Source organism: Onychostoma macrolepis, chromosome 02, assembly GCF_012432095.1.
Source record: "Onychostoma macrolepis isolate SWU-2019 chromosome 02, ASM1243209v1, whole genome shotgun sequence".
Taxonomy (NCBI): domain Eukaryota; kingdom Metazoa; phylum Chordata; class Actinopteri; order Cypriniformes; family Cyprinidae; genus Onychostoma; species Onychostoma macrolepis.
In genome coordinates, this window is record NC_081156.1 from 1,003,319 (window position 1) to 1,020,292 (window position 16,974).

The 16,974-nt window shown below is 39.8% G+C and overlaps 1 protein-coding gene across 7 annotated transcripts in view; it reads right to left on the bottom strand.

The window, feature by feature from the left end:
- The window catches only part of fgf12a (fibroblast growth factor 12a), a 197,591-nt gene that overhangs the window by 90,103 nt on the left and 90,514 nt on the right, over positions 1–16,974 (bottom strand). For all 7 annotated transcript variants that reach the window (XM_058749770.1, XM_058749763.1, XM_058749755.1 and 4 more), the window contains one exon: positions 12,943–13,046. In XM_058749770.1, the coding sequence (XP_058605753.1) occupies positions 12,943–13,046 (104 nt within the window). The remainder of the gene's footprint in view (positions 1–12,942; positions 13,047–16,974) is intronic.

Consider the following 16,974-nt stretch of genomic DNA (forward strand, 5'->3'; position numbering starts at 1 on the left):
AAGTTACTGGAACCGTTGCACTCCCTCTTACCATCACCCAGAGACCTATTTTCCTCCAGAACCAGATACAGAGCCTATGCAGACAGACTCTATGCGGCTGACACCCGCTGAGCGGCAGAGGCGGCTATCCAAGGGACTGTGTCTCTACTGGGCGGCGGAGGGCATGTGATATCTGCGTGCCCCATTCGTCCACCTCGACTATTGGTGAGTTCCATCCAACCTGTTTCCCAAAACATGTCTCCGTTCACTAGTGTATGTATTACTCCATACACTTCTCTTCCAGTTCTTGTCCTCCTCGACTTGGGATCAGCTGGGAACTTCATATCTCGGAGCCTCTGCCGCCAACTCAAAAATCCCCACAACGATCAACCCCAAAACTTACCAAATCCAATCCATAACGGGAAAATCTCTCAGTCATCATCACGTCAAACATCTGGCCGGCCCCATAACTCTCAGAGTGGGTCTTTTCCATGAGGAAACCATCAGGCTTCTGGTTCTGGTGGAAACCAACATTGATCTCATTCTGGGTCGTCCATGGTTGGTCAACTCCCTCGACCTTCTCGACCCATCAAGACCATTCTTCCACTAAATGCCACCTCCATAGAAAGTCCTATAGACCAGCAATGGATAGACATCCCCAAGGATTACGCCCACTTCAGAGACGTCTTTTGCCCGAAGAAGGCTTCACAATTACCTCCACACCGGCCATGGGACTGCGTGATAGATCTGCTTCATCCAGTGCCCAAAGGAAAAATCTATCCTCTATCAATCCCAGAACAGAAGGCCATGGAGGAGTATATAGAAGAGGCCCTCCAACAGGGTTACATCCGACCGTCCACCTCCACTGCTGCTTCCAGTTTCTTTTTTATGGCCAAGAAGGACGAAGGCTTGCGGCCCTGTATCGATTACCGGTCACTCAACAACATCACAGTGAAGTTCCGCTACCCACTTCCTCTCATCCCTGCAGCTCTGGAACATCTCCGTGGTGCCACAATCTTCACTAAGCTAGACCTCCGCAGCGCGTACAACCTCATCCGAATACGTGAGGGGGACGAATGGAAGACTGCCTTCGTGACTCCAACTGGACACTACGAATACTTGGTTATGCCGTATGGCCTAGTCAACGCCCCCTCCGTATTTCAGGACTTCATGCAAGAGGTGCTCCGAGAGTTTCTCCACCGTTTCGTCTTGGTATACATCGATGACATCCTCATCTACTCTCGGAGCCTGGCCGAACATCGCCACCACTTTGCGGAGGTCCTTCAATGCTTACGACAATTCCATCTCTTCCTCAAAGCTGAGAAATGCTCCTTTCATCAACCTTCCGTGCAATTTTTGGGTTACCACATTGACAGTAATGGCATCCGGATGGACGAGGGGAAGGTGGAGGCCATCAAGACCTGGCCGAAACCCACAACCATCAAGGAACTCCAATGCTTTCTGGGATTCTCCAACTTCTACCACCGATTAATTTATGTAGTCATAAAAAACTACAGCACTCTTACCAGCCCACTCACAAACCTCCTCCGCAATAAGCCCAAGTCTCTGTCCTGGTCCGGAGCGGCCCAAGAAGTCTTTGAGAAATTAAAAACGTCTTTCATCCAAGCTCCCATCCTTGTGCATCCAGATCCGGAGAAACCCTTCATAGTGGAAGTGGATGCTTCCACCACAGGAGTAGGGGTCATCCTTTCCCAGCAGCAGGGGAATCCTTCTAGACTCCATCCATGTGCCTTCTTCTCCTGTAAACTCAGCCCGGCGGAACGTAACTACGACATCGGAGACCGGGAACTTCTAGCCATCAAGCTGGCCCTCGAGGAGTGGAGACACTGGCTTGAGGGAGCCAAACACCCATTTACCATGCTTACTGACCGTAAGAACCTGCAATATCTTAAGGAGGCTAAAAGACTCAACCCACGCCAAGCACGCTGGGCGCTATTCTTCACTCATTTCCAGTTTAAGGTGACATACAACCCAGGTCCCAAGAACGTCAAAGCCGATGCCCTGTCAAGACTTTATGCGCTAGAGGAAGCAGAAGACAAACCCGATCCCATCATCCCAGAAAATATGTTTATCAACCCGATCCAATGGAACACAGATTCTACTACCTCTTCCAATGTCTCCACGGCCACTCCGCCGGGCTGCCCTCCGGAAGCACAGTATATTCCTCGGCTCCAACACACCCAACTCATACATACAGCACACTCCTCATTGGGCACTGCTCACCCTGGGGCCAACGCTAGCCTCTCGCTACTAAAAGACCGTTACTGGTGGCCGAATATGGCTAGGGATGTGAGAAGGTTCGTCCAGGGTTGTGAAGAGTGCGCCATGTCCAAAAGTCCTCACCACCTTTCTGCAGGAAAATTTCTCCCTCTGCCCGTACCCAATTGACCATGGTCACACCTGGGAGTAGACTTTGTTACCGACTTACCAGCATCTGAAGGTAACACCTGCATCCTGGTCATTGTGGACAGATTCTCCAAGTCTTGTCGGTTGATCCCCCTAAATAACCTACCCACAGCCATGGAAACGGCGGAACTAATGTTTAACCACGCATTCAGATATTTTGGCATTCCGGAGGATATCGTCTCTGACCGTGGACCCCAATTCATCTCCAGAGTCTGGAAGAATTTCCTCAAACTCCTAGGTGTGACCGTCAGTCTCTCGTCTGGATACCACCCGCAGACCAACGGGCAGACGGAGAGAAAGATTCAAGAAATAGGACGTTTCCTACGAACCTTCTGCCACGGCCACCAGCACTCTTGGAACCAGTTCATTGGCTGGGCCGAGTACGCCCAGAACTCCCTTCGTCAACAAACCACTGGACTCACTCCCTTCCAGTGCGTACTCGGTTTCCAGCCACCTTTATTCCCCAGGAAATGGGGAACCTTCGGATGTACCTGTGGTGGACCACTGGTTCCGAGAGAGCGAGAGGGTCTGGGACGAAGCACACCACCACCTTCGGCGAGCTTTGAGCAGGCGCAAACTGACAGCAGACCTTCGATGCTCCGACTCACCACCTTACCAGCCAGGTCAGAAGGTCTGGCTGTCCACACGAGACATCAGACTGCGCCTGCCTTGTAAGAAGCTCGCTCCCAGATACGTTGGCCCCTTCGTCATCCAGAAGCAGATAAACCCAGTCACATTTCAACTCAAACTACCCCCTCAATACAAGATTCACCCCACCTTTCACATTTCACTCCTCAAACCTTATCACCCTCCTATCTCTCCATCCACAGAGCCTGGCCGGACCACGGAACCCCCTCTCCCACTGATTCTAGAGGACGGAGCAGTCTACGAGGTCAGAACCATCCTGGATTCCTGACGCCGTGGTGGTAAACTGGAGTACCTCGTTGATTGGGAGGGGTATGGACCAGAGGAGAGGTCATGGATTCCCAAAGACGACATCCTGGATCCAGCTCTAATAGAGGAATTACACTCAAACTTCCCCAACCGTCCAGCACCTAGAACCTGAGGAAGACCACCACGGCGCCGGTTCCTTCGGCCCTCAGGAGCGGGCCGTAGAGAGGGGGGTAATGTCACGGATCAACCAGGCTCCTCCACCAATCACACACAGCGATCACAGTCACTGTATCGGGTCTGCTTCACGTAACAATAACAAAAGAGTGAAAAATTTAAGGAGGTCTGAATACTTTCCGTACCCACTGTATATTTAATTGTTTGATCAAAAATATTGCTGGGGACAGTTTGGTAGTCGCTGGATATTGGATATATGTAACCAAGTCACCAAACTGATTCTTTCTTTTGTCTCATTCAGGTTTCCCTTTCTTGTTTTCTCAAGGCGCCTGAAATGTTCGAGGAGAGGGGTGTGTGGTTTGTGGTTTATCTGAGTGGGTTGTTTTATATACAAGGCTATGTGTTGTATGGTTGGATTTATTTAGATTTATTGATGAATTTGGGGGGGGGAATTATGTGTGTGTGTGTGTGTGTGTGGGGGGGGTGGGGTGGGGGGGAGGGGGTTATTGAATGTTTGGGTGTATTCCAGAGTTTTTGAGTAGCCTCTGTCCTAAGGGGCAAGGTGTTACGGTATTCTTTCATTTTTCACCTTCTTATTGCTTTCATTGCTTTTCATTGCTTTCATTTTTTTCACAAGTTGGTGACTGTTTGCGTTGTTTTGTTTTGTTTTTCTCTTGTGTGTTTGCAAGGTGGAGTCAAGAGGCAGGTACAGTGGGGGACCTGTGATGAGTTGTTTGATCTCCAGGATCTCCAGCATGTGGTACCCCTTTGATGTGGGAACTTCATATACAAGTAAGAAATTGCACAACATTCAGGAGCTGGATTTCAACCCCTGCCCAGTAAATTTTATAAATACTACAGCTTTGCTAATAAAAGCTATATTGTATTTGTCAGCAATGAGATGACAACTCAGATGTTTTTGTAATTAAACCAACAAGTTTCTCTATTACTACTTGCTCACGCATTCTCTCTCTCTCTTTCGTTAATTCATTCAAATGAATATCATCTTACGGACCTACTTTATTTTACTTCAGATTTCTACATCTAACGAGTTGTAGATAAAATCACGAATTAAAATTAACATTATTTTCCAGTCTTTATCCATTCAGACAGATTTTGTGCTGAAAAACATCCCTGACAGCTGCTGTCTTTGCTGGCAAGTAATAATGGTCACTTGACTTGAATTATATTTAAATAATTTTAATAGCACAGCCATTCAAAACCCGAGGGTCTACTATGTGCATAATGACACAGTGGTCAAATAAAGTGTGCGCATCCATAATAAAACGTGCCTCACACAGCTCCGGTGGGTGAATGAAGGCCTCCTGTAGTGAATCGATGTGTTTTTGTAAGAAAAATATCCATATTTAAAATGTTATAAACATTTTTATTTCACTTCCGCTGACTGTCATATGTGCAAGCCGTTGTGGCGGATGACGTAGGATGTATGTGTCATGCACATGCCTGTGCCAGGGTTACTCTTATAGAATTTGCCATGTTGTAGTTTGGGAAAAACCCAACTAGTAAATGTATTCAAGTTCATGTCACAATAACACGTTAACTAATGCAAAAAATAAACATTACTTACTCATCAGATTGATCTCCTCTACTGGATGAAATCTTGTTCTTCTTTTGAGGGAAATTCTGCCTTACTCAGCGTGTCTTCTTCCAGAAACAAACAGTAGATGAACGATTTCCTCACGGTTTGTTTAAGTTGGGTGTTTACATGTGCGCGCATCTCATGTGGATATTTACATATGAAGGGCGTGAGCGGGATTACATTAGAGATAATTAGTTTAGCCCAGAAAGACTGAACATCATGTTCGCGGAGACGGAGAAGACAGAGAGTGTACCCTGTTTGTTTTCTTTATTTTCCAAAAGCACAAAGTTTTCTTGTTATTGTGAGTGTACACAAATAAAAGTAGACACTTAACAGTTTAGATTGATGTATAACACTTATTTGTCTGACCAAAATCAAAGATGAAGTTCTCAATGTGAATGCATACCTTGACTCTAGGGGTCAAACAACTAAAAATCAAGTCAAGAATCTTGGTGTGATTCTGGAGACAGACCTTAGTTTCAGTAGTCATATCAAAGCAGTAACTAAATCAGCATATTATCATCTTAAAAACATTGCAAAAATTAGATATGCTAGTCTCGTGAGTTTGTTTACAGGAGCAAAGGAAGCAAAGATTCCTTAATTTAGCAAAGGAAAACCAGTCTCTTCTTGGCTTATATCGAAATCCTTCTACATTTTTCTTTACAAATCCTCGTTTTGTGCTTCTAATTCATGACCGGCATTTTGTTTTGCTGTCTCTCCTGCGCGCTTCCGCGTTTGTCACGTCTCATCGGAGCGTGCATGACACGTACGTCCTACATCATCCGCTGGAATGGCTTGCACGTATGACAATCAGCAGAAGTGAGAAAAAGAGTTTATAACATTTTAAATATGGATATTTTTCTTACAAAAATGCATCGATTCGCTACAGGAGGCCTTTATTTACCCCCCCGGAGCCACGTGAGGCACGTTTTATTATGGCTGTGCACACTTTATTTGACTACTTTTGGACTGTTGAACAAAAATACCTATTCCCATTCTAATACTTGGAAGAGCCAGGATCATTTTGGATTTGTCTGTAAGAAGAAAGTCATATACACCTAGGATGCTTTGAGGGTGAGTAAAACATGGTTTAATTTAAATTTTTTTGGGCAAACTAACACTTTAAGCTGCCTACAACATTATCCAGCATGACAGCTTTCTCAGTGGGTCAGGAATGGTCTCGGGAGGAATATCCTTGGAGGGTTGCACAGACCTCCACAGGCCAGCCAACGGTACCTTTACTGCTGTTAGGTACTGGGATGAAATCCTCAGAGCCATGGTCAGACCTTACACTGGTGCAGTGGGTCCTGGGTTCCAAGACAATGCCATGCATCAGGTGGCCAGAATGTAAAAGCAGTTTCTGAATGATGAAGGCATTGATGCCATTGACTGGTCTACATCTTCTACATTGACTGGTCTACAACTGAATCCATTTGAAAACCTCTGAAACATTATGTATCATAGCATCCAAAGCCATCAATTAGCGCCACAGACTGTCCAAGAGCTAACTTATGCCCTGATTAAGGTCTGAGAGGAGATTTCCCAGGACACCATCTGCCATCTAATCAAAGGAGTGCATACATGCATGTGGCGGCTAAACACATTATTGACTTCCATTATGAGTTACTTGATTAAATTAATGCATGTGCGATCTGCCTGTAATTTCAATTTTTTTGTCAATGATTTTGGTTTCCATTGGCCACTGTCATGTGATTTTTTTTATTTATTTTGCACAATGTACATGTCACAAGTGTTGGTGCTGTAAGGAGCACACAGACCCCTCTCCCTCCTCCTCCTGTGAGAGCTGTCCGACCGCTGTCACAACACCAGGGCCCATACCCTCCTCCATCGGCTGAAGGTGAACCAAAAACAACTGATAACAGCTCTCAGTTATATGTGTCGGGTCTCCACTATATTAGCAGCAACATTCACAAATGTTTACAGAACAAGCAGGAACCCAGTGTGCCTGTAGCTTTCTTTATCTCTGTTTTATCACGCGATAGAAAGTCAAAGGTGTTCTCAAGCCGTATGGCTGACCCATCTAATCTGCGGCCTATAATGCATCAATCTTAGATTGCTGTAGAGACAAAATATAATTCCATCAAGTTAGCATTTTTAAACATTCACTCACTAAAAATAAATCATTTCTGATCAATGATTTAATAACCACAAACAACCTGGATTTTATGTTTCTAAATGAAACATGGCTAGAAGACAGCTGCAGTGCAACAGTCCTCAATGAAACAGCCCCTCTTAACTTTAATTTTATAAGTGTCTGCAGGACTGTTAGGAGAGGTGGAGGTGTAGCTGCTCTATTTAAAAATGTTTATCAATGCAAGCAAGTGTCATTTGGTCAGTATTTGTCTTTTGGATACCTAGGTATTCTGCTGAAAGGTGCTCCACGCATTCTGTTTATCATTATTTACAGACCTCCAAAATACTCTCCAGCCTTTGTTGAAGAGTTCACAGAACTGTTATCAATGATTTCCTCAGAGTTTGTGTCACGAATCTGGTCTGTGAACTTCCATTCACTCACCACCAGAGGTCACTCACTCACCACAGTATTCATTGCACTGATCACATTACTGTTGCATTTCACCAGACTACAATTCCCATCATTCACTGCACTGACGACACGCACACACAGCTCATGGCACTGATCACACACAGCTGTCACAGATTACACATTGCACTAATTACATGCCTTATTTAAACCCTGGACTTTCTTTTCCTTACTGCCGAGTACTGTATGCACTTATCCCTCTCCTAGCGATAGCTACTACGGAGCCCACTTAGTTGTCTTAGTCTTGCCTGTTTTCCCGTGTTTGTTTTCTAGCCCGTGTTCCCTGGATTAACCCTTGCCTTGCCGTTTGGACACTGTTTGCACCCCTATTGGATTCTAGCCCGTGTTCCCTGGATTATCTCTCTGCCTTGCCCATTGGATACTGTTCGCCGATCGTCGACCCACACTTGTCCTAGGATTACTCTTTGTCTTGTCCCTGCCATACCTGTTTGCCATTGTTTCGACCCTGCCTGTATTTATGACCATGCCTTTAAATAAAAGCTTGCACATGGATCCGCACGTCTCACGTCTCGTCAGCCCCATTACAGTTTGACTGTTTTGCTATTGCAGGGAATTTTAATATTCACATGGATAATGCAGAAATCAAAACTAGAAAACAAATTATAGCTGTTTTAAACACTTTTGACCTGATTCAGCCTGTGCATGGACCCACACACAATCGTGAACACACTCTAGATTTACTCATCAGTAGAGGTCTAAACATTTCATCCATTGTTATTAAGGATGTAGGACTATCTGATCACTGTATTTTCTTTGATATATTGATCTCTGTTACCACTGAATCTGGGTCTGTCTCTGTCAGAAAGAGATGTATTAAAGAGAACACTAGTGTGCTATTTATGAAAGCAATATCTTTAAAACCAAGCATTTCTGCAGACTCTGTTGATCTTCTCCTGGATTCATTTAACTCAAAAGTTAAGAATGTTATTGATGATATTGCTCCGGTAAAGGTCAGCAAGAAGACTGGCAGACAAAAATCATCTTAGAGAAAATCAACAGCAGTTCAAAGTATGAAAAGACAATGCAGAAAACCTGTGCGGACGTGGCAGAAAACGACAGCATCTATAAAGACAGCCTTCATGCTTTCAATGTGGAACTAGCCACAGCTAGACAGACCTTCTTCTCAAACCTTATAAACAGTAACTTAAACAACACTCGCACTCTTTTTGCTACTGTGGAGAGACTGACAAATCCCAAAATTCAGATTCCCAGTGAAATGCTCTCCGACAGCAAATGCAGTGAATTTGCTTCCTTCTTTTCTGAGAAGATCAGTAATATCAGAAAGGAGATTGGCACATCCTCAAGTTATGCAGAAGTCACACATATTTGACTGCAATTTCAAAAAGAAGTGACTATGTCTGTTTTTGAAGCAATTGATAGCAAAATTTTGGAAGAAATAGTACAGCACCTTAAATCATCAACCTGATAGCTTGACTCACTTCCCACATCTTTTTTCAAAAGTGTACTTAACTGTTTAGAAGCAGATCTCTTAGAAGTGGTGAACGCCTCACTGCTTTCTGGGACTTTTCCAAACTCCCTGAAAACTGCAGTTGTTAAGCCCCTTCTGAAAAAGCACAATCTTGATAACACCATGTTGAGCAACTATAGACCAATATTAAATCTTCCTTTCATAGCTAAGATTATTGAAAAGGTAGTTTTTAATCAGCTGAACAACTACCTAAACTCAAATGGATACCTGGACAATTTTCAATCTGGTTTCCGAGCGCATCACAGCACAGAGACAGCACTCATTAAGATAATAAATGATATTCGCTTTAGTTCTGATTCCGGCAAAATATCAGTGCTGGTACTACTGTCGATCATAACATACTTCTAAAGAGACTGGAAAACTGGGTCGGGCATTGTGGGATGGTACTCAAATGGTTCAGGTCATACTTAGAAGGGAGAGGTTATTATGTGAGTATAGGAGAGCATACAGTAAGTCTAAGTGGACGTCCATGACATGCGGAGTCCCACAAGGCTCAATTCGTGCACTACTCTTGCTTAGCCTGTATATTCTCCCACTAAGTCAAATAATGAGAAAGAAACAAATTGCCTATCACAGCTATGCTGATGATACCCAGATTTACCTAGCCTTATCTCCAAATGACTATAGCCCCATTGACTCCCTCTGCAAATGCACTTTTGAAATTAACAGTTGGATGTGCCAGAACTTTCTTCAGTTAAACAAGGATAAAACTGAAGTCATTGCATTTGGAAACAAAGTGAAGTTCTCAAGGTGAATGCATACCTTGACTCTAGGGGTCAAACAACTAAAAATCAAGTCAAAAATCTTGGGGTGATACTGGAGACAGACCATAGTTTTAGTAGTCATGTCAAAGCAGTAACTAAATCAGCATACTATCATCTCAAAAACATTGCAAGAATTAGATGTTTTGTTTCCAGTCAAGACTTGGAGAAACTTGGTCATGTCATTATCAAAAGCAGGGTGGATTATTGTAACGGTCTCCTCACCGGCCTTCCAAAGAAGACCATTAGACAGCAAACTGATTGCACTGTTTTATGTATAATCATTTTCTATTCTTAATTGATTTAAATTAATTTTAAATACATTTTTATATCATTTTAAAAGTTTAAACATAAGGTTAAAGTGAGTGTTGTGATGGTAAAGAGGATGTGGGCAAAGAAAGACAAGTGTGTTGGTTAATCAGTTGAAAGTAGGGCCTCTGAGTTCTATTTGTTTGGTTTATGATGGTCAAAGTAAGTAGGGGGTAGTGGAATAGTTAGGTGTTTTGGAAGGTTTTTTCAATTAGTGCGGAAGAGTTGGAATGTTTTTTTTTTTTAATGTTGTTTTTATTGTTGTGATTATTGTTATTATTATTATTATTTTTAATTCCTTGTTTTTATTATTGTGTATTATTGTATTATTTTAATTACTATTTCACTTCCTTTTATGCGAAGCACTTTGAATTACCACTGTGTATGAAATGTGCTATATAAATAAACTTGCCTTGCCATGCCTTTTAATCCTAACTGATGTATTCTATTTTAGATTTTTATTTCTCAAACAACCACGTTGGAAGACAAACTCATGTCCATATTCCAGGATGATAATGCCAAAATTCATCAGGCTCAAATTGTGAAAGATTGGCCACCACAGAATCCTGACCATAAAGGGGTCATGATCCCTTCTGACATATAAGCGGTCCTTGTACTATACAAACATCCTGTAAGTTCCAGAACTCAAAACATTCTCATAAGTCTAAAATCAGCCTATCTTGAAACCAACCTGCCAAAACAACAGGTTGTGGAATGTGCCACTTTACGAAGTAATAGTGTGGCTAAACACTGGCTCCACAGAAGAAAATCAATGCCTGAGTCTACATCACTGGACGCAGCATACCAGTGGGCGTTTACTTCCAAGTCTACAATCTGCCACGCCTATTGAAACTGAGCATTCCAGTAAGGGAGGGGGTAAAATGTGTAAAATGTGTACAATACATCATATCAAAATGCAATATAACAAAATAGCATTTAAACGATGATCAATGATTATAAATACAGGTCAGCTGCTCACTGCTTGGTAACATTCTGTTTTGCTTTTCTTTATTGTATAAATCCCAGTCATATCTTGTTCTTTAAATACTATTTTAAATCCAGTCAGTTTAGTTTTCCAAAAAAAAAAAAGAAAAAAAAAAAAACTTGTCATTTTTACTATATCTGTGTCAGCCTTGTGTCCTGTGTTGTGTGTTTGCCGCCCTCATGTTTCTATATTTGGTCATGTTCCTGTCCTTGTTCAGTGTGATTATTAGTTAATTCAGTTCAGCTTTATGCGATCAAGATTATCGCAAGATTATGCGATTATTAGCCTGTGTATTTAGTTCCTGCCTGTTCAGTTCCTTTTCGTCTGGTCTACTCGTTACTCCCGTGTTCCTGTGTGTCTGCCTTGCCTTGCCTTGCATTGCCCTGCCTTGTCTGGATTAAAGACTGTTTAATTTGAGTTTCCTCCTCGTCTCGTGTTCCTCGTTCCTCCCCGCTGTGTGCACCGTGACAATCTGTGCTTTTAATTTCCTATGTCTTTCTGTTTTTCTTAGTATATGTTTAATATACAGTTTATACACAATGAAGAGTTCATCATTAGGTTAGTAATTATGGAATTGATTTGTTTTTAATGCCAGATAGAGGCCTGCAATTGAATTAATCTTGCCAAAAGATCAAATAAGGAATCAAATTCATGCCAATTAACCACATGAAACAGAAAAATAATTGGTAACACTTTACAATACGGGTGCACAAATATGCATTAATTCATGCTTAACTAATCCACAGATAATCACAAGTTAATGTATAACTCATGAAGAGCTAAACCATTTATTAATGATTACTACATTAGCAACTAATGAACATTCTATATGATTCATAGATTAAATAATAAATAAATTGTTATTAGTTAAATGTGTCAATGTGTTTGTTCCCTAATAACATATTATATTAACTAATGATGTAAATTCATATGTTAATTACTACAGTGGTCAATGCTATGTACTTCAACTTCCAGTTGTCTGCTTTAATTAATCATTAGCTAATGATTTGCAAAGGTATCATTATATTATGACTTTACTTGTTGAGGCACAGAACTATTAACTAATTGTTAAGTAATATATCATTGTGGTTATGGATTTAGAATTTAGTTAGTCATGCGCCTCAAAAAGTAAAGTCATAACATAATTATATCTTTGCAAATCATTAGCTAATGATAAATTAACTCAGGCAACTGGAATGTGAAATGCATGGCTTAGACCCATTGTGGTAATTAACACATGAATTTACACTATTACTTAATATAATATTTTATTAGGGAATTAATACAATACGACACATTTAACTAATCACAATTTATTGATTACTTAATCTATGAATCCTATAGAATGTTAATTAGTTGCTGATGCAGTAATTATTAATAAATGATTTAGTTCTTCATGAGTTATATATCAACTCATGATTACCTGTGCATTAGTTAAGCATGAATTAATGCATATTAGTGCCACCGTATTGTAAAGTGTTACCCCTACAGGGAACACAGCCTTACACTGTGCTCTTACACTGTAAGCCATGCTATAAGAAGCCACTTTTCTAGATTTTACACTGCAAAATTTTAACCACTGAATCAAGATGGCAAAGGCAAGATTTTCTGCAGGAATGTGGTACTTTTCACTTTTTTATGCAAATGAGGCTGAGCTCACAAAATAAATGAGTTCCAAGAAAACAGCATTATGCCACATATACACACACATATATGCAAACTGAGAAAGGAGAATCTTACTGAGCTGTAGAGGAAGCCCTCCGCATTCATGCCGATGTAGAAACCTGCTTTGACTCCCTGAATGGCCACCACCCTTAAGCCGACGGGGATGAGATTGAAAAGAGCTAGGGAAAACAAAGAGTAAACATTACAAAACAATAGGTTTGTCACTGCTTGAACCACACTGGGAAAAGTGATACACTTTTAACTAACCTAGCATTTCTGATAGAAACAATGGGATCTATAAAAGGTGTTAATTGGGTTACTGAGTAATGGTGAAGGTAAACAGTATGGATGAGAGTGGGGTAATATGTGCAATGTTTTACCTAGGCTGTCATCTAATCAAGTAGAATAGAGATAAAGGTAATATCTATAATTATCCGTTAATACATCCATATTAATATGTCTACAACATACAGTTAGGTCCATATATATTTGTACACAGGCACATTTTTTTTAATCATTTTAGCTGTTGACTGAAACATATTCAGGTTACAGTTATATAATGAATATGGACTTAATGTGCACACCCTGAGCTTTAATTTGAGGGTACTCTCAAAGTTTAAGGAATTACAGCTCTTTAATATGTACCTGCTCCCTTTTCAAGGGACCATAGGTAATTGGACAATTGACTCAAAAGCGGTTTCATTAACAGGCGTGGGCTATTCCTTCATTATTTCTACATCACTTAAGCAGGTAAAAGTTATGGAGTTGTTTGTCTGGAGTGTTCCATTTGCATTTGGAAGCTGTTGTTGTGAACCCAACTCATGCGGTCAAAGGAGCTTGTTGTTTCAGATTCAAATTTCACAACATCCAGCCAAGTGAAGAACACTCTCCAGGTAGGTGTGTCACTGTTAAAGTCTACAATCAAGACAAGACTTCACAAGAGCAAATATAGAAGGTTCACCACAAGGTGCAAACAAGGCCAGATTTGACTTTGCCAAAAAAAGACATCTAAAAAAGCCAGACCACTTCTGGAAAAGCATTCTTTTGAATGGCTGAAATTAAGATCAACCTGTACCAGAATGACAGGAAGAAAAAAAAGCATGGAGAAGGCTTGGAACAGCTTGTGATCCAAAGTATACAGCATCATCTGTGAAACATGGTGGAGCAATGTGATGGCATGAGCATGCATGGCTTCCAGTGGCACTGGGTTACTGGTGTTTATTGATGATGTGACAGAGGACAGAAGCAGCCGGATTAATTCTGAAGTGTACGTAGATATACTCTCTGCCCTGATTTGGCCAAATGCAGCAAAGTTGATTGGACGGCACTTCATAGTACACATGTACGATGACCCAAAAAATACAGCAAAAGCAACCCAGGAGTTTTTGAAGGTAAAAAATGGATTATTCTAAAATATCCAAGTCAATTTCCTGTTCTCAACCCGATTGAGCATTCATTTCACTTGCTGAAGACAAAACTAAAGGCAGAAAGACCCACAAACAAACAAAAACTGAAGTCAGCTGCAGTAAAGGCCTGGCAAAGCATCACAAAGGAGGAAACCCAGTCTCTGGTGAGGTCCATGATTTCCACACTTAAGGCAGTCATTGCCTGCAAAAGATTTCCAATAAAACATTAAAAATGAACATTTTATTTATGATTATATTTATTTGTCCAATTACATTTGAGCCCCTGAAAATGGGGGGAATGTGTATAAAAATGGTTGTAATTCCTAAGCATTTTATGTTATATTTTTGCTCAACCCCTTAAATTATATCTTAAAATCTGCACTTCAATTGAATCTTGTTTTATTTTAATTCTATTCTGGTGGCATACAGAGCCGAAATTATGAAAATTGTGTCAGTGACCAAATAAATATGGACCTATAACAAACACGTTTGTCCAACAAGTAATGTCAAAAGGTAAGATGAACGATTTGCAATTCAAACACAAATACACTATTCAATTTCGAAGTCTTACTGCAGTCAAATATTTCTGAACCATAAACTACCTAGGAAAATGTTTAATATTCAGAATATTTAAATGCATTAAAACCTTGTTCAACCATTTTTATTTATTTTTTTCACTTGATTGAATCTTGATAGGGAAAAAAGTTAACAAAATCATGCTTGATTGGACTGGACAAACCAAAATAATATCACACATTCAGTTTGCCTTTGTGATGATGAGGTACTATAGCTTCTTCAACACATAACCTTGTGGGGAAAAAATAATAATTTGATAATTTTCATTGAATTATGAGTTTGTTTTTGTCTGCACTCTCTAAAATTTTTCATAGATATTTGGCTGACATTTTGGCAGACCACTGTAGTAGCATTTCTAACATTTGGATGCACAACTTGTTGAATCACTGGCACAGCTTAAAAGCCAAGAATCATCTTACACAATTTACCTTCAAGCTACCATTTTGGGAAAATTCTTGGATAATCCTTAGACTTTGGTTTACATAGCTGGCATAGGTATACATATACATAAAACTCAATTTACTGCTCAAGTAATCTGTAATTTGATAGATAAGACAAGAAATGTGCATTATCCTAGATAGAAATGGCAACATACTACTCCTTCCTCTACATAGTTCTCAAGTAAATGAACGAGCTCAGTCTGCTGATGCTTGGTATCGTGGCTTTAAAAATCTGCCAGAATGCCCTTGTCCACTGAGCTGATCTTACTTGATAAATATCAGTGCCTGCTGCTCTGTGGTGTAAATTTGCCTGAAAAGCCATGGATACAACAGTGGGAGGAAAGAGGTATGTTCCAACTGCCAGCTGCATAAGATTTTTTTGTAACACTTTCTATGAAGCCCATATTAATAATACATTATAAGGGTATTCTTAATGCATTATAATGAATGCAAAATGCATTATACAAAACTTTATGATATGTTATAATCATAACAACAATTATAATACATCATAATGCTTACACATTTGTGGTTATACATTTTAAGATTATGATTATTTATAACACAATGAACACCATATTAAATCTACTTTTACATTAATAATGGACTATATATCTTGACATTATTTAAGATATGCATATCTTACTACAGTACATATTATAAGTGGTTAGGTGTGGAGTGTTATTTGAGTGTTCCCTGTGAGGCTAATATTAATTTTGATGTGAGCTAGTTAATCATTTCAACTAAAAAAAAAAAAAAAAAATGCAATGTTTATATGTTAGGTTGCATTTTATTTTTATGGTACCCTTAGTCTATTGACTATAAGCAACTTTGCAACTACATGTGAACTAACTCTCATTAGAGTATTAGCAGGCTTAGGTCAGTGTTAGTGTAGGTAGAATGTTGACGTACTTGCAAAGTTACTTAAAATCAGTTTGTCTTTTGGGGAACCATTAAAATAAAGTGTTAGCATATATTTAGCAGATATACTACTAATACTCCAATGACTGCTAGTTAGCATGTAGTTGCAGAGTTACTTATCAACAGCTGTCTGAAGGGTACCATCAAAATAATCAAACTGATATTAAAATAAAAATAGTTCAAAGCAAATGTGTCAATTTACACATTCATCTAATCTGATATCTGATCTTATGGCTGTTTGAGAGAAGAAAAAAACATGACTATTATTATTACTATACTTATAAGTGGTCAATGATGGCTTTAAATAAAGTAGCATAAGAAAGGTAGCAAGATATGGGACTTATAATACATTATAACTATGAGAAATATAATCCATTGTAATTTAAGTGGATGCAAGGTGTTCACTGTGTGTTATAAATAATCATACTCTTAAAAGATATAACCACTAATAAGAAAATATTATAATACATTAAAATTGTTCTTATGAATATTCATAAGATGATATAACATATTATACATTTTTTAAAAATGTATTATGCATTCATTATAATGCCTTAAAAATACCCTTATAATGTGTTATAAATATGGGCTTCATTGAAAGTGTTACCGATTATTTTTTGCAATGCAGTCACAACTGGATTTAGCTTTGTTTTGTTCAATAAGGGTTTCTCAGTTTTTCCTTGTGCTGAGGCTAATTTGAATCTAAAGCTAGTATTTCAATACAGTTAGTCTACCCTTTTTAACAGTACCTACACTACAAGATA